This window comes from Ambystoma mexicanum, chromosome 10 (genome assembly GCF_040938575.1).
Source record: "Ambystoma mexicanum isolate Mex_15411 chromosome 10, UKY_AmexF1_1, whole genome shotgun sequence".
Lineage (NCBI taxonomy): Eukaryota > Metazoa > Chordata > Amphibia > Caudata > Ambystomatidae > Ambystoma > Ambystoma mexicanum.
Genome location: NC_090932.1, coordinates 429,556,092 through 429,582,557, shown reverse-complemented (window position 1 = coordinate 429,582,557; position 26,466 = coordinate 429,556,092). Strand labels below are relative to the sequence as shown.

Here is a 26,466-nt window from a genome sequence, read left to right as displayed (position 1 = left end):
TCCCTTTTAATGCAAATAAATTGATGTTTACCATTCTCCTAGAACAGGGCTGACCATTGTATGTTTTATCATTGCAGTGCATAATGGGCAGTTTAGAAATACTGAACATTACACTTGGGACCTAAGCTGTTTCATAGTGTGTTATGTAACCTTTCAGTATACAGTGCTTTCAGGGTTTACCTGTCTATGTAAGGTACTATGTTGCTTGTATACCCAGGCACTTGGTATTTATAAATCATATTAAAATGACAGGAATGTAGACTCAATTATTATACAAAAGACTCTCAAGCCTGGTAAAAAGAGGGCAAGGAAGCCAGTGGTGGCGCCTCACTCGCTTATTACCTCTTTTTAGGATAGGACTCAGTCAAAATACACGCCCTCTCCCCTTGAAGAGGCATTACTGGCGGAGTGACCATAGACATGTCTACCTACCTATATTTATTGAAAAACAGTTTTCCCAGGTTTCTTCTCCCTTTGTACATTTTTCAAAGGTTAGCTCAGTGATAACGTTTCAGAAAGTGTAAATGTACACCAAAAAAAAAGATTAATTATATCCAGCTAGGCAATCATCTATACTGGAAAAGCAACAACTAATTGTATCTAGCCACTACGTAATGTTTCTTGTGTTTATACAAATTCACATACATTACACATTGACACTGTTGTGTATCGTTTGTGGGTTAAGGACAGTGAATTATGTTACTCAGGAGCGTATGCTCCCTGTTCCGGCTCATCACCTAAGATGATACAAAGTACATCAATCCCTTCTTCCAAGAGTTGCTCTCCACTTGTTCCTGAAAAGGGTAAATTCGGGTTAATATTTTCATCCACATTCGGAAATGTTAGCGTGTTAACTATATTGAATGTATTAACTACGACTGGGACAAATGCATATACTGAATCTTCAACTGGATTCGCTGTATTGTTATTCTGCAGGAATGGAATGTTAGCTTGCTGATTGTTTTCTACTACATTTGATGTCCCTTTAGCACTGTCTTGGATGCCATCAGCCAACATGACAACATCCACAATGGCAGACACATCTATGAAATTGTCTTCATCAGAAAACATGTCTTCCTTTTGTATTCCATCAATTGCCGCCAGAATGGAAGATGTATTAACAGGATCATTCCATGGACTTCCAGCTGTATGAACTGCTTAATCTTCTTCAATCCCATTGAATCCACTTGCTGGCATCTTCCTGAATTAGTGTCAGGCTGCAAATCTTGCAGTTCAAGCCTACATTGTTGGTGAACAGTTCAATTCCATGATGGAGAACGACATGGAAGTCTAGATCAAACTTCCATCTGTTTCTATCATGGGTCCTAGACCCCCTGCTTGGAAAAGTATTTGTGGGTGGTTTTGTCTGAATGGTTGGTAATCTTGAAGGGGCATTTTTTGCAGGCCATTATCCCATTACAGGAATCTGACAGTTCCACATGGACTCATATCCATCCTATAATAGGGCATGAACAGCTTCATTATGTCGACCCCCCCCCCCCCCACCCCACCCAGTGCAGCTTGGCGACCTCCCCGACGTGTGATGCTCAAGACAGACACGACATGCGTGTTTGCTCTGCAGGAATCTCTTCCGTGTGAGAACAGGTATCTGGGTGGGTCCACTCCTCGATCCGCGGCAACAACCCAGAACCGTAGCCCACAGTTCAGAGATCAGTTCAGTATTGAGGCCTTAAGCAACAGGCCTCACTGTCATGGCCAGGACTTGTTTTTTCTTTCTGGAATCCTCTCACTTTGTTTTGTCACCGTCAGCGTGAAATATGATGCCAGATGCCTTGTCTCAGAACTGATGATGAAAAGATGTATTTTTCTTTCACTCCCTTCTGGACTTATGACAGTCAATCAGTTAGGTTTTCCCAGTTCGGGATATTTGCTAGATGAAAATGTCTTTTCACGCACAAGGATTCCTGTTGCTGCTTTGCAGGCAAGCAGGAGTGATTAGATGCTCCTTGGCTCACTTCCCCAGATGCTGTAATCTTTTCCTCCGGACGACAACAGATCACCCAACTGTAGTATTTACGTGTGAATTTCTTCCGTCATGCACAAGTATGCTCTGCTTTGTAACCACACAGGTGCTGCATGTATTCACTACAGTTTTAAAAGTTCACCGGTGATGCTGTTCCAGTGAACCTGGCTCTGCGTGAAGTTTTAGTGCGAGTTCATTTTCTTCTTGATGAGAACCACACAAGGGGTTTTCTCTCCTTCACTGGTTTAACTGGTTCATTTGTTTTTCACGATGACGTAAGAACCTTTCACTGGCACTTGGCAACTCTGCTGGACCACTTGGAGCAATGCTTGCTGGTTTACTTGGAGCAAAGTGATGCTGCCGGTCAAAGGCTGCTGATTGGATGGCTTGCTGGCTCGTTTGGAGAAAAGTGATACTTGCAGGCTCATTTTGAGCAAAGCGATGCCAACCTACTCCTGTTTTCTGGCTCGATGCAGACCACTTGGAACAATTCGATGCTTGCTGGCTCATTTTGAGCAAAGCGATACCGACCTGCTCTGGTCAGCAGGCTGGGTGCAGATCCCTTGGAACAATGCAATGCTTGCTGGCTCACGGCTGCTGAGCAGTGCTGGCTTGCTTTGTGCTGGGTAATGTTGGGTTCTTCATCTGAACAGTTTGGCTAGCATGGAGTGCTGTACAGCTTCTCTGGAATACAAACGACCTGGGTGCTGGCTGTTGTCCACTTTGGTGGTGACGGGATTCAACTCCAAGCACAGCAGAGGTTTGGACCCCCTTCCTGAGTAAGGATGTGTCAAAAGCTTTGCCTGGAAGATGATCGGAGATTATGGGAGATGTAAATAATCTTATAAAACATATGCCATTGTTTCAAGATTACAGGAGTACAAACAGTAGTGGTTTATATATGTGCTTTTATGTTTATAGCTCAAACAAGCTTCATCATAATACAAAAAGACAATACATATAAATACATTTAGAAAATCCATCACTTTCAATTCCTGTCTTCAAGTGTAGGAATAAGTACATGTCATCTAATACCTCACATTTAATCCACAATCCTCTCATAATTTAGCTCCCTTTTCGCACCTTTCCCAACTTATGTATATTGCGTTCCAGATGTTAGAGTGCAATATGTACCGATTTATTTCCACTGTTAAGGCAGTACTGCCAAAATGTCTCACTCTTGATGCCATTGTAATCGTGTACGTAAGATCCCAGTAGCTTCATATAGAGTGTACCATGTGCACCGCACCCAGTCAATACATGTTGGGTGCTCTCTAGTGTTCCAGAGAGCCCACAGGAGCGGCAGACTCTTCCCTCTGTAGAAACACCCAACTCGGGGCCAACGGATGCCATTACCAGTAATTTACCCATTTGCAAAAGCAGCACAAACCCACGTAGGGTAGCAAGGTGGGAGTAGTTTGTTCACCAGTCCTGATGTTGGAGCTAGCTAGTAGACAGTTCACCTACGCTATCCTCCCAAACCGGTTTCCACCCCATGTTTTCAATATTCTCCAATGCCAAAGATGTCATTGAATCATAGTGTATGTTTGGGGCTTGTTGAACCTAACAAGTGCAGAAGAGGACATATAGGTGTTTTGCGAGATTTAAGGAACAATACTATTCTCCTTCTTAATGCCGTTGTAGACAGTGAGGTAAGGCCCAGCCCCAGGCAAATGATTTCTACAGGAACACTGGGGCCAAGACCTAGCATTTTTCAAAAGAATTTGTCCTCCAGCATGTATAACCACAAAAGATCTTTCATACCAAGTGATTCCAATCCGTATAGAACGGAAGTGCAAAATCATTGTTTGTACAGAGTGAGAATGCCTTGGAAACTATAGCCAGAGGCTGCTCTTGCGTATCTGTACATCATGCATATTTTAGACAAGGCATTTTGTTTCCTGATAATTAATTCTCTATCATCTGTCCTAGTAGTGAATTCCACGCCCAGGTATTTATAATAGGCGACATGCTCAATGATTTTTTTCATCAATTACCAGGTTGGGGAAAGATACCGGTCTGTATGAGAAGTGCATAACCTTAGTCTTCTCATAATTCTTGATCAGATCATGCTCCTTAACAAATCTCTGCAGCTCTTCCAAGGATCTCCTGAGACCTGCAAAGGTACGGTCAAATAAGACTAGGTTGTCTGTATATGAGACACAAAACCTTTGCCCCAATGATTTTAGGGGGGCAGTTTGTTATGGATTTCAGCACCTCTGGTATTTCAGCGATATAGATATTGAAAAGCAGGGGGTGCAAGCTCACAACCCTGCTTGACCGGGTGCAGGGACTGATCCTCATACAGACCCACTAAAGCTATCAATAGATCTTGCGGGCTGCCACGACAGTTCATTTTGGTCCATAGTTTGTTCCTATTTATCATGTCAAAGGCCGCCCGAAAGTCTATCATTGCCACATAGAGGCTGGGGTTCTCCTTGATCGCTGCCGCCTTAGTAAGGGAATCGGACAACCACAGGCGGCAGTGGTTCCTGACCCTGCCGCTGAGTGTTAGGAAAGTTTCCCATTTATGTGAAATTTTCCCTTCAGTTTTGTACCCTCCAACATTTTGCTGTTGTCGGACAAGCCTAGCCCGACTTTTGCCAGTGGAGCACAGCCTTCTGCTGCACTCAGCTGGGTTTTCGCTCACTTTGTTATGGGGAAACTAACATGCCCTTAAAGACAGACAGTATTGGGAGACTTTGTTTTCCTTAGACCTTTCCTGTGTTTCAACTTTTCTGCAACATGTTACAAGTGCACAAAGTACCTTGCAGTACAGTGCGCTTGGGTGTTCCGTAAGTTTCCAAAGGCCCTAGACTCCCTCAAACAATTTTTTGGTTTTTGGTGGAAGTGCAGATGTGCCTTGGACAGGGCTGGTGGCTTCTTATCTTTTTTGCATATTTTTAACGCTTTCTTGCCATGCAAACAGTGTTTACCGCGATTGGCACAGGAAGGTGGCCTGGCTCCAAAATTCTTTTCTTCGAACTAGTATTCAACTTGGGTGTCTCACCCTGAATCCCCCTCAGCCCAGTTCAGATCCCTGTTATCTGTGGACCCCCCTCTTCTGGGCTCAGATCCCACTTTTTACAAATTTCAGAGAATGTTTTGTTTTCTCAGGTGACTCAGGGTTCACCCCGAATCCCCCTAAACCGGGCTCAGATCCTCCTCCTTTTTTATATTTTTTTTATTTTGTAATTCTATCGGTTTATCACAAACCTTTAAAATATGACAACAATACACGTGAACCAATCAGATTGTCTTGAACACTCTCCTGATAGACCCCTCCATCTGTCTTTTATGACCCATGCGTTAACTTCCTTGCTCATCAGCTAAAGGCAAGCTTAAATGATTTTCAATTATCGATAAGAAACTGTTCAATGGCAGTAACAATTTCATATCTGATCCCTGAAACATGTAGGCCCACCAATCATCTGCACAGATCGAGGGATGATTTAGACTCCAAGCACTCAAATCGATTCTTCTTTCTAATCGAAGTTTAGTGCAGAATAACAGTGGGTGTTTAAGAGTTTCCTTATCTTGTGAGCAAAACCTGCACATTGGATTTAAAGTTCTGTTACATTTCCATGCATGCAGTCGCTCCTTGGTTTTGAATGTATTTAAACGCAACATTGTTTTTTTTTTTTTTGTTTGTTTTGTTTTTGTTTTTTTTTACTTCTTGCAACATTGTGAACAGTCTTCGTGCTTGAGAGTCTGGCAACGGCTCAGTGTAGCGTTGTGGGCTGTTGAATGCCTGAATTTCAAGAGGCACCTCACTCATCATTTTTGCAGCAGCTCTTTGCATGCAAGTTTGATCCCAGTCAGCGCGCCATGTTTTTCATTTTGCCGCATTGGGATTGTCATGAAGCATTTCCAGGCTGATTTCGTATTCTTTCAGAATACCTTTGTATCTCTTGATCCACATTGTCACAATGCTCGAATTAGCCGGTGCCGTACAGTGGAAAATATCAAAATATTTGCTCACGCAAGCGAGTTTTGCGAAATAAACCCAACAGACTCCAGCAAATCCTAGCGTGAAGTGATATGAGCGATAGCTCGTACCTCACACAAGCAGTCATGATTCCTTTTGGGAGTGCCTTGGACCAGAAGTGATTCTCTAGTGACGACCGTACTTCATAGGAGTAGCCCAATGCATTTTTTGCGCCAAATATCCGAAGTGGGATTACTTTTTGTTGATCGAAAGCCAGCAGCGGTTTTATTGAAAATGTCCTGAATTTATTTGCATAATCACAGCTTGACTCGCCAGTTGTCTGCATTTCTTTTGGGTTTCTGCAATCCATGGAGCGTCGTTAATAGATGAATTTATTAACATTCCAAGATATTTTGCGCTCTGTGAAATCTGGACTGGTTCTTGACCCAAGAACCATTTCAGATTTTTTGGTTTGTTCCCACCATTCAAGTTCTTCTGCACAAGAATTTTGCATTTGTTTGTGTTGATTGAGAGGTGGTTTGTTGTGACGTAATGAAAGACAGCGTTCAGTTTTCTTTGTAAGCTGACAGGTGTTACGTCCATCAGGATCAAATCGTCGGCCTCCAGAAGCCAATTTAAGTGCGAGTTTCCTACTTTTGGTGTAAATGAGTTTACTGAATCGATTGATGGGCCTATGTCCGATATGAACAAACTGAATATTGCAGAAGCCAAAGGACAACCTTGTTTTACACCTTTAAAGGTTTTAATTGGGGCTGACAGTGTTCCTGATTGATCAAGCTGTATTTTGATTGAAGTTTCAGTGTGAAGTTCTCGAATGGCTGCTGTTAAATCCGCCCGGCATCCCCAGCTTCGCAGTTTAGACCACAAAAGTGACCTGTCAATAGTGTCGAACGCGTACGAGAAATCGATGAAGGCTAGGTACACCTTCGTGTTGGATTTTATTGCCTCCATTTTGATCAAGTTCAATAGTAGCGGACTTAGCGAGCGGCCCACCTGTTTTACGAACCCATATGGCCCTTTGTCTACATGGTTTGATTTCACTGCCCAAGCCACCAGCTTTTGTTGCAACATTGTGGCGTAGATTTTGCCCAGTACGTCCAGCAATGCGACTGGACGATAGTTTTTGGGGCTTGTTCTGTCTCCCTTCTTAAATATCGGGACGATAACTGCAGACTTCCAGGATTTTGGTGTTCAGCAACACTTAGTTATTTTGTCGAATAAGGCTTCGCATAAGTCTGCCCATGAGTCTGGATGCTGTTTGATGGTAAAATTAGTGAGGCCATCCAGACCTGTGGCTCACAAACTTTTAGCGTTCTTAATTATTGCCACAATGTCGTCTTTCAGGAAGGTCAAGGCCCATGGTTTGCAAGGTACTTCTAATAGGTCCTGTGGATGCTTGTTCGCTTTGTATAGATCTTCGAAATGGGCTATCCAGGACGACTCCCGAGACCATGCATGACTGTAGGGCTGATTGAGGAGCTTGCGTGTTGTTAGCAACACTCCAAAAATCTCTAGAGTTTTTGTTCTTTAGTATCGCTAGCATTTGTTCCACGTCGTTTTGTATCATGGCATGCTTGTGTAGCTTTAACCAGTTTTTATATCTTTGCTTCACAGCTTTTGTTACCTGTTTACGAGCGTCGACGTCTAGAAAGTTCGCCTAAGCGCATCCCGCTTCGTGCACTTTTGTTTAAGGAGCTCAAGGTCAAAGCAGTGTACACAAGCCAAGTTCTGATGTTTTAGGTCGACCTTTTTTGATTTGAATTGCATCAATAACTGGTCATATTCGAGGTCTGTACTGAGTTGATGGTCAAGATGTTAACTTCACACTCGTCTAATCTTAGACGTACTCTATTGGATTCAACCAGGATTTTGTGAGTCCACGTTGAAATTTGAGCATTTGATGTTGTTGCAAATTTCATTAGCAACATGTCGTGATCGCTGTTAAATGTTCTACAGACTTTCAAAGAATGTATTCGTGGGTGTAGAGCTTCAGAGACGAACATGTAATCTATGGTAGAAGATAGATTATCACGGTGCCACGTGGGTATTAATGGTATGTTGTCCCGAGTGTTTCCATTCAGCATTTGTAAATTTTGTAGGCTCATTTCGTTAATCCATGCCTGTGCCAAAGGATTTTGTTCTAACTTTGAAGGCTTAAAAAGGTCGATGTTTAGGTCACCACAAATGATTATATTTACCCAACGTGCGTCTTCCAGCCAACGGTCAAGTAGTTCTGATATCTGATCAATGTAATCAAGCTTTCCCGCTCTTAGATGGTTCCAATACAAGTTGTAATCTTATCGGAACTGTGCTCATGTAGACCCAACCTTTCAATGGACGTCTCTTGGATGTAGGGAGAGTGGTTCACCGAGTTTATAATCCACCATCCCGAAGATCGTCTGACCATAGTTGTCATGCCTGCCATCGGGTGCCCTTTTTGTGATTTATTGCTGGATTTATGGCGACCTCAAACTCGGATGCTACTGGCATGTCATGTTTCTTGGAGACATGCAATGTGGAGACCATCTAACCAGTTAGAATTAAACAAGTGTGTGAAGCCTCGTGTGTTCCAAGAGGCTAAACTGCATACTTGTATGGTCTCGACTTCCTGGCGTTATTGCTTAGATTTCTTAATTAAAGCTCCTGCCAACCATTGCCACTCATTATTTATCGATGGAGAAGTTGAAGTTTTTATTCCAATCTCCTTGCTGCTTTCAGCGAATCCATTCCTTCCTATTTGTGAGTTTGGACCATCAATTTCGCCTACGCAATCGCTCATAGGCGATTTTGGAGACATTTTGGGGGACTGTGGTTTTTCACGGTTGAGGATCTTTTGTTGAGTCTTCCCCGATTGCCTTTGTGAGGCTATCCTCATTGGCCCCCTGAGTAATTCCGGTGCCAGACATGGTTTCGTGGTCGCTGAACTTTGGGGTGCCATATTTCAATTAGTGAAAGGGCCTTACGACTCCGGCTCTGTAAACTTGTAGACATCAAAGCCCAATGAGAACAGAGCTACATTGGCCTCCAATATTGTTGCTGCAATTAAGGATGAAGTTAGGTGGAGCACCACCTTATCGTTCTTCCTTTCTTCCGGGAACTCCACGATTTTTAAATCATTTGGGGTTATTGCCCGCAGACTTGGTACAAAGTGAAGTAGCTTGATTAGATTTCCTTGATTTAAGATCAGATTATCGTTGGCCTACATACTCTCGATTTTTAGCTTGTGGACAACGCTCTTATTGGAGTCCGGCTTAAAAAAGCCTGTTTTAGGCTTTCGAAAGCTTCTTTCTGCAACAATTCCGTGCTCCTTCAAGCGTTTATTGCCAGGTGTCCCAGTGTTGGCAAATGTAACAGCCTGCTCCAGTAGGCCGTTTACATTGACTGATTTGGGAGCTTAGGAGGAATTGGACCATGGCCTCTCCGGTCTGCTTGCTTGAAGGTTAACTAGAGACTGCATTCTCTTCTCCTGCATTGTCATGAAAACCGGACTAAGTAGAGGTGGAGGCTGCGCTATGTCAGTGTCTGTTTCTTCAATGATGAAACAAGTCCTTTTGTATGACACACGTTCTGTGGGAGGGGTTCTACAAGACCCCTTGTCAATTTGGACTTGGCTCAAGTCGAGTACATCCAAGACAATTTTGGCTTCAGGTTTGGGCGCCAGGATTGGTTGATTCACCATGTTTTTAATGCCTTTACATGTGTTAGTTGATTCATCTAGGTCCACATATTCTGGATCATCATATGTTGACAAGTCTAGGAACTTAGGCGGTATGACATCCAATGAGCTTGCAGACTTCACTGGAAGATGCTTTAAGGATGTTGAGGTCGAGAAAATGCCTTGCATTTGATTTTTGTTCTTAAGCAGTGCAGAAACTGAGGTTGGTTTGTTAGTGTCCGTAGACGCTATTTGGACCACTTTTAGGTTCTGCAGAAACTTCTGTGCTCCATTTAGTGTTATTCTTTCTCGCCTTTTAGTTTTTTAATTTGTTAATGTTTTTGTTAACATTTGGCGTTAAGTCTACCTTATTCAAATGCGGTATGGAATGAAATGTCCGCAATATTTGAACTGACAGATATTACAGATGTTCGGGGTCCAGTCCTGGTCAGTGACTGCGTATCCTTGTTTCCTGAAACCGTTGGAGCCACGTTATCCTTACCATTATCTTTTGGCGCGACTTTATGATCTGTCAGATGACCCTTCATGTTTGTCGACTCGAATTGTTGAGTTTCCTGCCCTATACTCCCACTTGGACTTGCTGGATTTGTTGTAGCAAATTTTGCTCTTGCTCACCTTGTGCTCTTTTATTGGCGTTTGCTGAGACGCTTTCAGTATTAGAATTATTTGGTCATCTTGACCAGGGCATTGGTGTTACATCATGTTTAAATCGTGCGAGTGCCTCTCTGGCAACTTCAGCAAACAACCTTTTGTCGGCTGAGTCACTTTTTCTATTGTCACTTAGAAGTTTATAGGCTGTATCCAGCCTTTTCATTCCCTCGTGTTGCTATGCATAGGAACGCTCACAAGTTTTTTCTAACTGGATCAGTTTAGAGTTCATCAAAGCCAAACAGTAGTGAAATCTTTGGTTGCTTCATGTATGTTCTCATACAATTTCATGAATGGAGCTAAGGACATCGCTGAATATGAGATTAGAAGGGCTTGGAGCTCATTTGAAGGCATCATAAGGGGCACTTCAGCACTAAGTGCTTGAGCTTGTTGTTTCCGCGCCTTGCTTGGTGGAAGGTCCTTGTTACGTCGAAATTTGGGGAATGGATGTTCCATCATGGATGAGTCCGAAGTGTCCTCATAAATTGCATGACATCTCATTGCCTCATTGCATGACATCTCATCTGTGTCTTTAGGCTCTTTCCTGCTCACAAGATTGAGTCTTTTTTGGGAGTTCCAATGGCTGCCAGATAACTCGTGCCAAGACTCCTTATTGAGCAAATGCTCATATGTTTTTGTTCGTTTGTAGCAAACATTTGGCCATATATCCTCGTTGGCTCCCATTAGTTGAGTATTTTGTTTCAGTGATAGTTTGTTCTGGGACTCAACAAGAGACATGGAAATTTTATGTAGTTTATCAGAGCCGGCTTTGTTCATGAAAACTAGATTCTGTAATACATTATTTACAACATCAAGGGAGTCTCTTCTTGCGATCTTCCTAGTGTCGTTTAATAGCAGTTCCGTTGCGTTAACATCCTGTGGGCAAAAGGCTTCCTCGACTCTCAGTATAGGCTCACAACATCTCGCTTCTGGCCTGAGGCTTGGGAAGCAAAACACGTTCTCATTAAACACCTCAGATTATAAATTGTTTGCCACGCCGACCGGCGAACTCACGCTGATCGACGTCAAGGCATCTCTGACAGTGGCTATACTGGTCTCACAAAAGTTCAGGCAACGTGTAGGCTCCAGTGAGTGGTCAAACCGAATAAGCACATATGCACTATGCGCTTCCAGGCTCTCCCACACTCGGCCTCCGAGGTCGCACCCACCAGGGACTGCGCATTGTCCTCGGCAGGGGCAAGGGCTACCTCCTAGTCTCCGCGGACGCCGGCCGTCTCGCTCAGAGAGGTAACCGTGCCACATGCGTCACGCTGCGACAAGGACCGCCCTCGACCGAGGCTCCAGAGATGCCGCCCGTAGAGTCAGAAGGTGGGTACATGGTTTTCATACAGTTAGCAGGAAGGTAATCCTGTGGATTTGTGTCTAAGTTAACCTTCAAGGTTGATTCTATAGAGTTAGAGGATGACAAGTTCACCTCAGGCTCACTGATGTCACCGATGTTACGGTTGTCGGCCAAGGCTGCCCCGCTGCCATTCACCCCGGCAACGGCAACCCTGAGGACTAGACCGACCGGCTCCAACAGGGGCAAAGGGCCGTCCATGGCGCCAACAGTTAGAGCCTCAGTTACCACAGCACTGTTCGGGTGAGCAGCAGACTCCAAGTCTGAATCCTACGCAACAGAGTTACTGGAAAAATAGCAGCTTACTTAGGTGTCTTGTGAGGTCGATGTAGAACTGCGGCATTAGGCACTCCGCCCGCACACTCGCGACGCTTCTGAGCCTTTGTCCTCAATACTGGTGACACAGCCTTGCCCACTCGCCAAACAGCCCAACAGCAGGAATCCACAGCCCTTCTCTCCTCAGTGGTTAACGCCGCAAGGGCAACAGAGGCGGCCTTATATTGTCAGCTGACCAGGCTGGGAGCTGGCAGGTGAAGGCTTAAAGGCACACGCACCTCCTGCTCAAAACGGCGTAGTTAGATGCAATTCAATGCAGGAAGAGAAAGCGAGTCTGCTAATTTCAAACACACGCCACAGCCCAATAGCAGGAATCCACAGCTCTTCTCTCCTCCTTTTCAATTAGTCTCCCTCAGCCGGGCTCGGACCAATTGTAGTTCACCTTGGTTTATCGAAGACTTTCGAATGTGCAGAGGATTTAGCATGACCCGTTGCAGGACCTCTTCGATACAAACTTCTGTTTTACAATACAGTTGCCTTTCAATTGGATACCTAACAGAGAACTTCGAACAAGCACCCATGTGGTGCCGGACCACTCTGTATACAGTCTTTCACTTGGCCTCCCAAAGTACATTCACTCCTTTTGGTTTTCAATTATATTTGCATCGCTCATCATCGCATGCGTTTCACACACTGTCTTCTTCGAAATTCTTCATACAATGTTGCTGCTTGCAACCTTGGTTCAAACACAAGCTGGTTTGTTATCAGTCTCTTCGACTCACCGGCTGGGTTGTCTTTACTGGTGCGGCTTTGTTGTTAGAGTCAAGGACAGTACCACAGCGGCAATCGCTTCTCCCCACCTTGGTTATCGATGCAGAAGAGCCCAGGCACCTTCGAATGCATAGCATAGGTTTGTTCAGCTTTAGTCTCGATCTTAGACTACTTACTTTCCAAGGTTCGCGAAAGTAACAGTCTTTAACGGCCTTTAAAGGTCAAGGGAACTTCGCATCGTCTTTCTCCTTGTATGGAACTGCTGTTTCCTTGTGTGCTTTTCCTCGCTCAGATTGCGCTTTCGTGCTCTGCCTTTTATCTGTGTGGGGAAGTGTGATGGAAGTCAGGTGTATGTTATGATCAGTAATTCCCTGACCATTGTATTGGGACATGTCAGATATACGGCTCTGTTAGTCCGTTGTCACTCACAGTGAACTGTCAGTGAGAAAGTGTTTGTGTCAGGAAAGGGGGGGGGGTTGAATTCCCAGGTATCCTAATTGGTAGGATGGGGGTAACAGATGTTACAGGGAAGGGGATACCGCGTCTGACCATCTGGTGCCCCACTTCTACTCCCCTCATCCAAGTTATCCTCCCGCCCTGCTCCACCCCCAGGAACTGGATCCAAAATCTATGGTTGTGTCCTGGGCACCGGGATGACAGATCCCCGGGGACTAGCAGGTGAGACACCTTCAGGTTTCTCGCACAACCCCAACCCACCATTGCCAAATCCAAAAGGGACACACTTTAATGCAGTTGACAAACAACCAGAATTGCCTAAGCCAAAAGAAGATAAGTGAATTTAAGATTATATGAAGAATATTTCCCAAGTGTAGAGAATGTCTTAAACCCACATTGCCAAAGCCAAAGAAATGTTAGCAAGAGCTATTATCATTTGGTAAATAATACAAAGGTGGAACACGATTGGCAGAAGGGTTATTCTTCTGATGAAAGGTTCAGGAGGAAGGAAACATTGCCTGACTTGCATGTGGCAAACACTTGGGTGTAGTAAATAGCACCCGTGTGATTCTTGTGCCCACTGAAGAAAATCCTAAACTGAATTTTGTGAAGCAGAAGACATTGTTACAATGTTTGAAGTTGACCCTTAGCACAGAAGTACTTGGAGGTAGTAGTTGGGGCTAGCAAGGGAGTATACGAAGTTCTGGAACTTTGTGCCAATTGCTTCTGTTCTGGCAGGAGAGTATACCCGCACAGAGAACTGCAGTAGTTTATCTTGGCTGGCAGGTGAGTATACGAGACCAAAAGCATTGGTAACCATTGGCTCTGTTCTGGCAAGAGAACCTTGGAGCAAAGTGTTGAAGTGGTAAACCTGGCAGAGCGTAAACCAGGTAGAAACTTCTAAAGTACTGTGATGGGGTAAAGCTTATGATGAAGTGGTGCCAAAATAGCCCGACAAAGACATTTGTTTTGAAGTTAATGACGTTCTGAACTACTCATTGTTGATGACAACAATCTGTCTCAAGACCTTGAATACAAGTGGAAAGATAATAGCTTTGATAAACAATATTGAACTTTCCCTGGAATCCAAGTTGGACTTTCTGTTGTCAAGTTGGATAAGGAAAATGACTGACGTGGAACTTTGTTATGACACAGGATTTCCATATCCTTTTTGAACATTTAAAAAGACTTGGTTGAATCTGGGGTAGGGGCGTTTGCCCAGGTTATCAGAAGCAGCAGCTATTGTGGTTTGACTTATACTGTTGTATTTGTTGTTCTTAAACTGCCATATATTTCCTCATTGTTTTGGCGTGTATACAATTGTGACGGACAGAAACTTTTTGTTCGAGTGTTTTCCTTAAGTTTATTTTAGGCAGGCACATCCTTGTAAGAGGAGGGATAGTGGGGCATTTATCCAACCTTTTGATCTAATAACATGGTGTCAAACTTTCACAAAGTTGTCCGCCTCACATTTCTGAACCCTCACACCACCCCACACTCGTTTCTTCTTTACCTTTGGAAATTCCATCTCTGGGAATTCTCTTCTTAGAAGGTCCTCCTCGCCACTGCTCTCTGAATAGCTTTACCACAGGTCTATTAGCAACATTAACTTCAGCAGTTCTTGTCGGGTGCAATGATTCAGCCAACATCTTAACTGGAAGTGGGAGGCCAGTTCATTCCATATTTTCATAGTTTGTCTTTATTTTAAAAATGTTGCGATTTTTAGTGTTAAATCTTATGTTGAATTGGCAAATTCGAAATTTCTCTAGCTGCCAGTAAAGATGGCTCAGTGTGTTATGTGTTCGCTGTAGAGATATCTCTAAACTTATTCCCATAGGTTAGAATCCTAACATGGCCAAATAAACCTTTTTATGATACTATAGTCAATGACCTTAATACCATTCAGTCAGATAATAGTAACTCCTCTTAAATATAGTTTTACGAAATGACAGAGTTTGGTTGCAGGGACTGTGTAAGCAAGTTATTTGCCTGAATATCAATTACTGGCATGCCTACAACTACATTTGATGAATGGAAGTGTTTTTCTACTTTTATTTTGCAATGGTTAATGAAATTGTATTAATACATTGTACTAGTGTGGATCCTTATGTCTAAGCTTTCTTCACTAGGGCAGGGGAGGGAAGAAGTTCTTCTTTGAGCTGAAAGAGATAATGGAGCGGGATCCTTTGTCACAGCTCTGTGAGAATGAAATGGACCTCATCTGGAAGCTCCGCTATGACTGCAGAGAGACCTTCCCACAATCCCTTCCAAAGCTGCTCTTGTCTGTTAAATGGAATAAACTTGAGGATGTTGCTCAGGTATGTTTTCCATTTTAGACCGGTTTCATGTGATTTTACTAGAAATATGATGTGAAGTGTGGCTATACCAAATTGCTATACGGTGTTATTAAATAGTAATTATTTTATTTTTTTTGTTAAACTTTTATCTTGAAAAATGGCAGACATTGCAATAGCACATTTTACATGACATACAAAATAGTACAGTATACCTAACCTACATCAATTGAGAAAACACACCATATCAGCCATGCACCACATTTCACATGTCCATTAATCACCTCCCCCTCTGAGTTTCAGTAAGACAGCTCCAACTTCAGACTGCGATAGATACATCTGCAATGGGCTCCAAATATCCTTAGCCCTACATGCCGGGGTTACCATGGCGATATAGGATTCTTCCCTTTCATTAGTATTGATTAGATCTTTCAGCTATTCTGAACATGCTGGGAGTGATTTCAACTTGCAATGTCTGAATACGCTTTTTGGCAACCATGCAAGCCACATTAAAGAGTCTCCCAGTGACAATTGAGACCATGGCAATCTCCCCCAGAAGATATTTAATAGGGGTTATCATAGGCGGGAACCCAGTGATGGCCAATAGAGCACCAGCTAATTGTTGCTAGAATTGTGCAATGGTTGGGCATTTTCAGAACATATGTATAAAATTTACCGGCGATATTCCCCATTTCAAACAAGCATCACTACCCCAGGAGCAAACTTGGCAATATTAGCTAGTGTATAATGCAAACGGTTCAGAATCTTTAATTGAATTAACCTGTATCTGACATTCATGGACACTTTGTTTGATAAGAGACAACATCTCTTACACTGATATCGGAGTTTGAGTCCCAAATCATGCTCCCATTTTGAGCGTACCCCAATTTTAGAAGCCTGATTTGTGTGGATAAGACTATAGAGCTTGGAGACCATACGCCTTGGGGCTTCCTAACCCTGAAACAATTGCTTCTGTGCATGGATGTGTCTTGTTGTTGTGGAAAAGACGTCCATAGTTGTTGAACTGCTCCTCTAATGCGATAGTATTGCAGTATCTTTGTGGGATTAATCCCCAGTTTGTTCACACAGAGATGCAAATTTCCCCATCCGGGAATAAATCCCCAATTACCAATTGCGTCCCTCTGACTCACGATATCCAGATATCCCCATCAAATAATGAGGCAATATCTGGAAAATTCCATAGCAGGATACCTCTATTATATGTCTGCTACACCCAACCTGCGAAAGACCCTGGATCAAGTGCTTGCCGTGGTTTGCACAGGATAAAAGGTGCAGGAATCTACATATCTGTCACAAAAATAACCGCTTTCAGGTTGGTAGGCGTCCCCCGTATATCATTCAAGCAGCACAAGTGTGCAACAGTTGGGGAGGAAGAATACCAGTATTCAGCAAATTGTGCTTGGGCTTTATTATTCAGTGATATAATATTCAAAATCTGGTGCAGCCAACCCTCCATGTTCGTATGGTTCCACTTTTTCCCCAACGTATCTTGGCCACTTCCGTTCCCCAAAGAAGTTCTAATGCCAGAGACGTCAGTATTGTGAAAAATTTCTTGGCAGACCAGATGGGTATATTAAAGAAGAAATACAAATATTTAGAAGGTCCTATCATTTTTAGTAGGGAGAGGTGGCCATACATCGAAATAAGTTTAGATCCCAGCCCATACTTTCAATTTTTCAATACGGTTCGGTAAGTATTCTGCATAATTATCTGCATAAAGAGATTGCAGCGTTCTGGAGACCTTAATGCCAAGATTTTTTTAAATGTGTTACAACCCACCTGAACCCAATTAAGTGTGGGAGTGGATTTGCAGCATCAGCTAAAGGAAACAGTTCTGAGTTGGCCCTACTGACTCTGTATCCTGAACATCTTGTAAATGCATGCACATCATCCATAATGAGGCTGATGTTTTTATCTCTGGGTCATGGACATATAGTAAAGTGTCATCAGCATACAGACTGTGGCTGCCAGCTATACCAATGACCCTATGCCCATGCTTCGCCCGTACTAGTGCCGCTAATGGTTCTATTCTAAGTGCAAAAAGCAGAGGAGACGGAGGGCACCCCTGACGTGTCCCTCTCCCCAACTGCATGCCCAGAGATAACGTGTTGTTGGTTCTGACACTCGCCGTGGGATGAGAATACAGGAGCTGGGCAGAGCTGAGAAAGTACTGACCAAACCATAAGCCGCCGAAGGACCATCAACCAGTATTTCCAAGACACTGAATAAAAAAGCCTTTACGGCATACAATGAGGCCGCCACTGCCCTAGCATGCAGATTTGTTTGCAATATAATACAAAAGAGCTGATTCAAATTGAAAGCATTGGACCGAATCAGAATGATGAGTGTATTAATAATGACATCTATGGCAAGAGTCTAGTAGCCAGGATCTTAGTGAAGATTTTCGCATCTACGTTTATTAATGGCAGTGGCCGATATGAGGGCTACATCATGTGGTGGCTTAGTAGCCAGGATCTTAGTGAAGATTTTCGCATTAGGGGTGTCACGGTATTAGTTTTATGACGGTACAATAACCTTCTTGCCAAATGACGGTATATCATGGTTATCGTGGTATAGCAAGTGGAGTTAACTAATCTTAACAAATATTTTCTAAAAGGTCATACATTGTCAGATTTATCATTACAAACAAAACCAGGCACCCAGGGCCAGAATTGGGCTTTTCAACATACTTTCCACTGAAATGCCACCCCTTGCTTCCACCAAACACAAACACACGTGTGGAGAGGAGGAGGGGGGGGGGCTGCTGCGACTGGCAAAGCGAACTGAATAGCTTTTCTTAGGTTGTCATTTAGGCTTTTAGCTCCCCCACTGGCTACTGGTGAAGATGAACATGTTGCCATCTTGATAACCTGCATGCCACAGATCAATGGAGTCTGATGGTAGTATACGCTTGTGCGCATACACACATGCACACGCACTCTCTTTACGTTGCAGCCTTTAGTTTACTTCCGGGCCAAAAGGTGTTTAGTAATCACGGACATGTTACCCTTTGGTATGGCAGCAGGGAATACCCACAGAGATGAGTAAATTTCGTAGTGTGACTTATTATATGTAAATGCAATGATAGAACCAGGGAAATCCCCCATTGTCATATGTTTAGAAAACATTATCCATTATAAATATATAAACCCCAAAGCCGCCAACCCAAAGTCCCGGGAGGATAGCTCAGCGGCAACGTGCGTGCATTGGAAGCCAGACCACGAAGCAACACAGGTTCGATCCCCGGGTCCGCGCTTAGAAACCTCTGGGTGTTTAAGCGCTTGATAAATACGCAACAAAGACAAAAACAATTTCTTTAACAGCGCCTCGATGCCCGCGGGCTGTGTGAGCGCTTTAAAAGAAAAATGTAAATTAAAAAAAAAAAAAAAAGTAAACCCTTTTCCTTCTTGGCACTGTATTTATTCTTCCTATTGCTAACATACTGATTTTGTGTCAGTCACGTGTGGTTTATGGAATGGCATTAAAAACTGCTCAAACTGAAACTACTTGGCAGACGGCACATCCAACAGTGCCTTACCAAAACTGCACAGCACTTGCTTACTGCAGCCTTTCCAAATCAGATTGAAAAGCACACTTAACGGTATACCGGTATAAACAATGTGACGGTTATTATTGTTCAATTAAGTGGTTCACGGTATCTTTAACGGTATACCGTAATACCGTTACATCCCTATTTCGCATCTATGTTTATTAATGGCAGTGGCCAATATGAGGGCTACATCATGTGGTGGCTTATTGGGTTTTAATAACATTGATAATTGATTCTCTCAGGGATGGTGGAAGTTCCCCAATTTCCAGCGATTCTTTCCATAGTTTGTGTAAGTGTGACGCCAAGTTTGGTTGAATTCTTTATAGCATTTCACACCTAAACCATCTCATCCAGGTGCTTTGCCTGATGCCAACGCTGATATAGCGGCAGTTACCTTTTCAATGGTTACAGGTAAATCAAGAGCAGGCTGTGCCTCCTCAGGGATTTGGATAGTTCAATGTCGCTGAAATATGACATCACACACTTTTCCGAGCACGTGTCGGCATTAGCATGCAATGCCATATAATCATTTCTAAATTCGGAGTCAATATCTCCCTCATTGGTGAGAACATTACCAGCTGACCCCTTAATTCCAAATATTGTCTGTGCGTTGCTCTCTGACCTGGTGATCTGGACAGTGGTCTTCCCAGGACAATATGCCTCCCCATATCTATGAGCGGGAACCGGCTTGGCTATATAATACACTGACTTCTCCGCAAGTTCCTGGAATTTGACATGTTGCTTTTAATCATTCTCCTTTAAATTCTTCCCAAATCGTGGAGTGCAAAGATACAGAGCCAATATAGTCAAGGAAGAATTCATCAATCCTGTCATGGAGTTGAGCATGCCAGGCTAGGGTCCAACTGCATAGAGGGAGATATCCTCCACATAGGACGTGGCTAGAGCTGCAGGTCTAGTGCAAGTGATAAACACACTGCGGAGTGATCCGAGAAAGTACGTGGGAAGATTTTGCGTAGCCCCTCCTTGGATGTCAAAGAACCTTTTAAACTTGCCGCCTGTAGCCTCACCCACCCTTACCATCCCCCAACTTGATAGTCTATACCCCCAAACATCTTCATGTGAAAATTCAAGGATTAAATTGCAAACAACTTTACATTCAATTCCTTTGGTTGCCCCAGCATTGCTTAGGCACTTGAGCAGTGAGCCCACATTTGCATCACTCTAGAGAGCGCTCCTTAACAGAGCCATCATGATCGCTCCTTTGAGTCTGGGAGACCTGCTGACTGGCCAGGACTAGCCCACCATTGCCTGGCCAGCTTCTCGCCAGGAGTGGGATTGATGCTCCAATGCAAGCCTTGGCTTATCCAAGATTTTCAAAAGTGTGCATGACACCCGTGCTGTATACACAGCTTTGACTGTAATAACATTGCATAGGGAATTTGATGCTCTTGAGGAAGACATTTGGCAGGGTCATAGGATCTTCTTGCTGCCTGGACATTAGCTGAGAATTCTGGATATATGAAAAACGTATAAGATTCAAATGTAGTGTTCCACGTTCTCTAGCCAGTTCTAATATTCGATCCCAGACTCTGTAATTTAAGTCTCGCAATAATCGTGCACGGAGGTGCGCCAGGCTTTGGGGCTGGCACAGGCACACAATGAGCCCTTTCCACTAGGAATTTTGTCAAAAATTCCGCTTCTCTGAGCAAAGCTTTCAAGAGGTTTTCGACAAACTGCTCCATAGAACCCTTTGTAGCATTCTCAGGTACCCCAACGATGCATATGTTATTGGGCGAGATCGTAACTCCAGGTCATTACATTTCACCGCCACAGCTGTTAATTCCTTCTCCAGCCATCTCCTGGTCATGATGTTCTACTTTGTCATCCAGCTCACTGATCTGTGTCTCAGCTGCACTCCTCAGCAGCCACAGGGCTTTCTCCACCATAAAAATGACTCTAGGTCAAACACAGGACCTTCTAGCGCCACTCCGTGCCTGTATGTTCTCAGCAACCCAGAGGTTTAGCCCACAGAGACACGGCCTCCCTCCGGCCCACCCGCAGGAGTGCACAGCAGCACCTGTAGATCACTTCTGCGTTTGCACCCCGTTTATACCCTCATTGACTCTTTCCGTATTGTCCAGGCCCCATCCACCACCAGCCTCTGGGTCTTGATTTTCCCCACTTCACTGAGTGTGCTGCAGCCAGAAAGAGCTGCTTGATAAGGCCCAGAATATTTTTAATTCATGCAGGATCTCACCTGGGCTGTCCTACTGTGCTTCGCATCAGCCTTGGGACACCTTCCACCGCAGTAGCGGGTCCAGGCCAAGCATTGGTCCGCTCGTGCTCACTTCCTGCCTCCGCTCTTGCAGCGCATCCTCCGGGCAGTCTGCATAGAGCCACTGTGATGCACAGCAGTCTCCCACTGGTACACCTGGAATTGCACACTGAGCGCTCTCATGTGTTCACTCTGCTGGCAGGCTGTGCGATGTCCTGCCGCCCGCTCCCAGCTCCAATCTCCATCAAATTCGGGCTCCTTATTCCTGCCGCACTCCAGGGAGAAGATCCAGAAGGCCCAGTGCAGGATTTATTTGACAAAAGATCTCGGCGGGATCTGGAGTTTGCAGGCTATGCAATCCTCTCTCAGCAGTGCCCCCCTAACCCTCTTAAATTTTAATTCTAAATATTCATTGTCAACTTGTCTGCAGTATGTTCTGAAGCAAGTATCCAGTGTCAGTGTTATTAATTCTTAATTCTCTGCTTTTTTGTCACTGAACTGTCTTGTGTGGCAAACTCAAGAAAATGATGACGCAAGTGAAGGCATAGAGTTCAGAGGGTTTAGGTTCATGGTGGGCTTGACCACTCAGTGGTTCTTTCCTAGTCCCCACAGTGCATTGTGTGACAATGCAGAATGAGCAGAACACTGAAGACCCAAAACACAAAAGTTCAACACCTTTATTGCAAAACCAATCTTATTAGATGAATGCCTATATTGGTCGGTCATTTGGAAAACCGAAAAAGAATGGGCTTCCTGCCTTATGGTAAAGATGTACAGAACAAGGTTGAAAAAAAGATGTAGGGTTTAAGATCTCCTTCGGTTCCTCAAAGACCTTCTAGATCAATGGTCCTAGTTTCGTAGAATTCTATGGTCTGTCCTATGGTTCTTGCTGCTTATAAGGAGCACAATTGGCTTATCAGTTTTTTTAATGTTCCTCATGGTTGTTTGGTAGGATAGGTGTGATGTTTGGGACCGTGATTTATCCATTCTTGCTCGTTCAGTCTTCACAGGCATTGTCTAAATGATGCTCAACCTTTTCAATCACTAAACATGGATGTTAACTATGTTGCTGTTAAAGGGGAGGGGAGTGGCCTGGCAGCCATGGAGTAGGCTGGGATTCCATCATGCTCCGTGATCCGGCGATGGATCCTTCGTAGCGTGTGCTACCAGACAAGACTGCTGCAGGAAAATGACACTATGGATGTATGAAGGTGACTGTTAAAGGATGCATACACCCGCAAGCGAGTTGTCCCAGCAGAACAGGAGAACTGATACTTTGTATCAAGGATCGAATGCGGCCAAATAATACTAAGATGGCGGCCGCTACAGAACAAAGGGACCTGAGGAAACAACGGGTGCATGTGTGAGGTGGGCTGCTGGAGCTGCGATCGATCATTGCAGGGAGAAGACGTGCGGAGGCTTGGTTATTACCAGGCTGACCGCAGGTACAGGAGAACGGAGTGAGCGTCACCCCGAGGAGAGTGCAGGCCGTGTGATACGTGGCAGCGCTGCTAGGGGAGCAGGTTGTGGCCGGCTGCCACTCGCGGTAATTCGGCTGCGGGCCCGGCCCCCTGTGAATATAAGGAGCTGCCGGGTCCATCCCAGCAGCAGAACTGGCAGCGCGCGCAGGCACCCGGCGTGTGCGGCTGCCGGCACTAACGCCCGCAGGGTTAAGCGGAGTGGAGGAGGCTTGCGGCCCGTGGCTGTAAACTGGGTGCTGGACACTGTAAACACACGGCCAAGTGAAATAAGCACCGAATCTGTAATCAAGGGGCGGAAGACATGTAACTTCATGAGAGGCCCCTAAGTGCAACACGATATATGCAGAGAGCCGTGTTGTGTTTTTCTGCACTGACTCTTCCTGTGCCACTTTGTTACAGGCCGGTTGCACAACATTAAATTATGTAAGATGGGGGGACCTTGCACATCAGAGCTACTAAATGGAAGCAACCAGACCCCGATACTGCACTTGAGGAAACTCAGCACTACTGTTGCTGCGGAGAGTGGCCTGCACCCCTGCAAAGACTTGAGATAAGTCACTTAAGGAAGCGGATGAACACTAACATCAGGGGGAGTGATAAGAGGGTCACGAGCCCCCCCTCCCCTTCTGGAGGTGGGCAGAAACAGGCTCTCCCAAAGAGTAGGACAAGATCATATATTGCCCCCTTGGTAAGTGATACACAGTGAAGAGGTGGAATCTGACATCCCTGTGGGGGTGCTGCGGACATCGGAGTGTGTGCGGATGTACTAAACACTCACCAGGAGGAACTAGATACCCGAGTAGGCCAAGGCGCAGGTGACGACAGAGGGGGTGCCCTGAAAGAGTATAATCGGCAACAGATTGGGAAGGTACATGGGAGAACACAACCCACCTGAAATCGGAGGGCAGCGCATGCTGCCATATATTGCGGTTAACTGAGGGGAACGCGCCCGGGCCTGGATTGTTCTGGTGTCGCCGCAAGCTGCAGGGAAACAGAACTAGTACGACGTGAGGGACTTGGGACAGGACACGCAGACAGGGTTGCATCATGTCGGTTAAAGGACTTAGGGCCAAAAGTAAACAACCCACATTGGAGGCCTTCGCTTAGACGCCACGAACACCTACTGCCCCAGTACTAGGTTCAGCGACTGTCTCTGCAGACAGTACTCCAGGGGGAGAAAATCACCAGGTCCTTGCAGCAATAACGGAGCTGAGGAACACATGGGGAATCACAATGGCGGACCTACGAACGGCCCTCGAGAACAAGATTGATGCAGTGGGGATAGAAGTTACCCTGCTGCGACAAGATGTCAGGGCGCTGGCGGAAAGAAAAAGTGGACTGGAGAGTGCGCTAAAAACCAATATATAAGCCAGTACAAGTAATGCGAAGGAGGTCCACATATTAAAACAGCAGGTGGCTAACCTGGAGAACCGAGCAGAGGAGGCGGAAGGGAGGGCTAGACGGAATAACATTTGAGTGGTCGGCTTGCCAGAGGGGGAGGAAGGCCAGGGCCCCACAGACTATGTGGAGAATATGATCCTGCAAGAGATAGGGGCGGACAAGCTTTCGCAAGGATTTACAGTCGAACGATCACATAGGGACCTGATGAGAAAACCACAGCCCGGGGCCCCTCCTCGGGCAATAATTGCAAAAATATTAAACTATAAAGACAGAGAAAAAATCTTGGAATACTTCCGCAAAGGTGGGACTATAGAAAGGGTATCTACTAACATCACGGCGTATTCTGACTACACGATGTTGGTGCAAAGGCAGAGATACAGCTATGTGTCAGTCAAGAGGAGACTGCGCACGATGGGATCAAGTACATGCTTCTGTACCCTGCAAGGTTAAAAGTTTTTCACAAAAGTAAAGCGTTATTTTTCGAGACCCCAGAGGAAACGGCAGCATGGCTGGACCAACAGGGCTGCCCGGATCGAGACTAGGAACAAGATCACACGAAGCACGATAAGTGAGGGGGCTGCAGTAAGGCCACTGGGGCGTTAAGCAGAGGGGAGCCCCGTTGAGTTATGTTTGAACATTTGAATTGTATTATGTCACTTTCAGATTTATCGATTCTGTTGGACTGGAATATAGATAACCAAAAGTATAAGTTGACTGGGAAGTACTAGATGTTGTAAATAGGATCAGCAGAATGGAGGCAACCTACCCCCCAGGAGTTAGTAGTAAGACGGACACTAGGGTGGCTTGACCCTGCTGAGCAGATGATGTGCTGTTGTATCTACGACACCCAGAGGAAAACCTCCAATATATACTGGAAGTAATGGGAAGATATGCGGAGATGTCTGGGATAGAGGTGAACCCTCAGAAGTCTAGCATGTTTCCATTAGGCGGATATAAAGAGATCCCCTTGGAACAACTACCGGTGCTACAGATACCATGGGCGGTAGGCACGTTTCGCTATCTAGGGATAGACATATACCACACGGTGGCGGAGAAGCATAGGTTCAACACAGAGGTAAGTTATCAAGAAGATCGAAAATTGCATGAGGTTCTGGGTAAAACTGCCTTTAGCGATGATGGGTTGTGGGGCAATGCTGAAGATGGTGGTTCTGCCCAGGCTCCTGCATTACTTTGGGAACATCCCGCACTGGATACCTAAGACATTTTTCTCTAGACTGGACAGTATGTGCAGGGATTTTCTGTGGCTTGGCACGCGGAACAGAGTGGCCCTCTGGAAACTTCAGAATCTCCATGAGAAGGGGGGCATAAAACTGCCCAATTATGAAGTTTACTATGTAGCGAGCTAACTGCAATATGTTGCTAGATGGCTCTCAGATGAAGTGACCTCGGAATCTAGGCTGTTTGGGCAAGATTATGCCCCATTTTACTTGAAAGAATTGATGTGGCTGCCCAAGACCGAAATGGAAGGGCGTCCCAAGTTGATGATACTTGGGTGGAGGCTGTGGCGTAGGGCGTGCCAGATGATGGAGAACCCATCCTCATGTTCCCCGCAAGTACCACTAGTTGCATTGGCCGGGGGAGATAAGCAACGGAGGATGATAATCAGAAACCACTGGGAACCGGTTGGGTTAGCAACAATGGGTGATATTTGGCAAGAGGGGACTATCATAGATTTTGAGATGCTGGGAGAGGAAACTGGGTTACACACGGCCAGTATATCACGTATCATATAATGGTGCAGAGAATTAAGAGAACATGGCCTGAAGTGGTACTGGCGGAAGAACCTGATGCTACCATAGACACGATATATGATATAGCGGAGGGGGGGACATGAGATACACAGAATATACGAGATTATGATGTCTAAAGTTGGTAAGGAGATAGTACAATTGAGACTAGACTGGGAGGCGGAAGTGGGAACCCCTATGGATGATGGGTTGTGGGAAAGAGTCCAAGGGTATCACAATAAGGTCTTGAGGAATGCGAGATTAAAACAGATACAGTTGTATACCACGCATAGGGCGTATATGACACCCCAGAGGATATCGAGGTTTAAAAATGTGGGACGGCAAGCATGCCCCAATTGTGATGAAGAGGATGCGGGCATGGTGCATATGTTTTGGTCATGCCCGGTCATCGAACGCTTCTGGAGCGAAGTGGCACAAAAGCTAGCGGCAAGGGGGGGTCAAGATTGTGGTGGGTACAGTGTGGGCCTGTTTGTTGGGGGGGGAGGTCCCCAGACCAAGGGAACTTCAGCATGTGAGCAAATTAAAAGACCTGGCATATGTGCTCGCAAAGAGGAGAATTGCTATGGGGTGGAAGACATGCCACAGGTCACGATG

The 26,466-nt window shown here is 44.9% G+C and overlaps 1 protein-coding gene across 7 annotated transcripts in view; it reads left to right on the top strand.

Annotated features, from left to right (window-relative positions):
- Nucleotides 1–26,466, top strand: part of PIK3CB (phosphatidylinositol-4,5-bisphosphate 3-kinase catalytic subunit beta) — a 2,502,085-nt gene that overhangs the window by 1,454,324 nt on the left and 1,021,295 nt on the right. For all 7 annotated transcript variants that reach the window (XM_069617988.1, XM_069617990.1, XM_069617991.1 and 4 more), the window contains one exon: nucleotides 15,250–15,438. In XM_069617988.1, coding sequence (XP_069474089.1) covers nucleotides 15,250–15,438 — 189 coding nt within the window. The remainder of the gene's footprint in view (nucleotides 1–15,249; nucleotides 15,439–26,466) is intronic.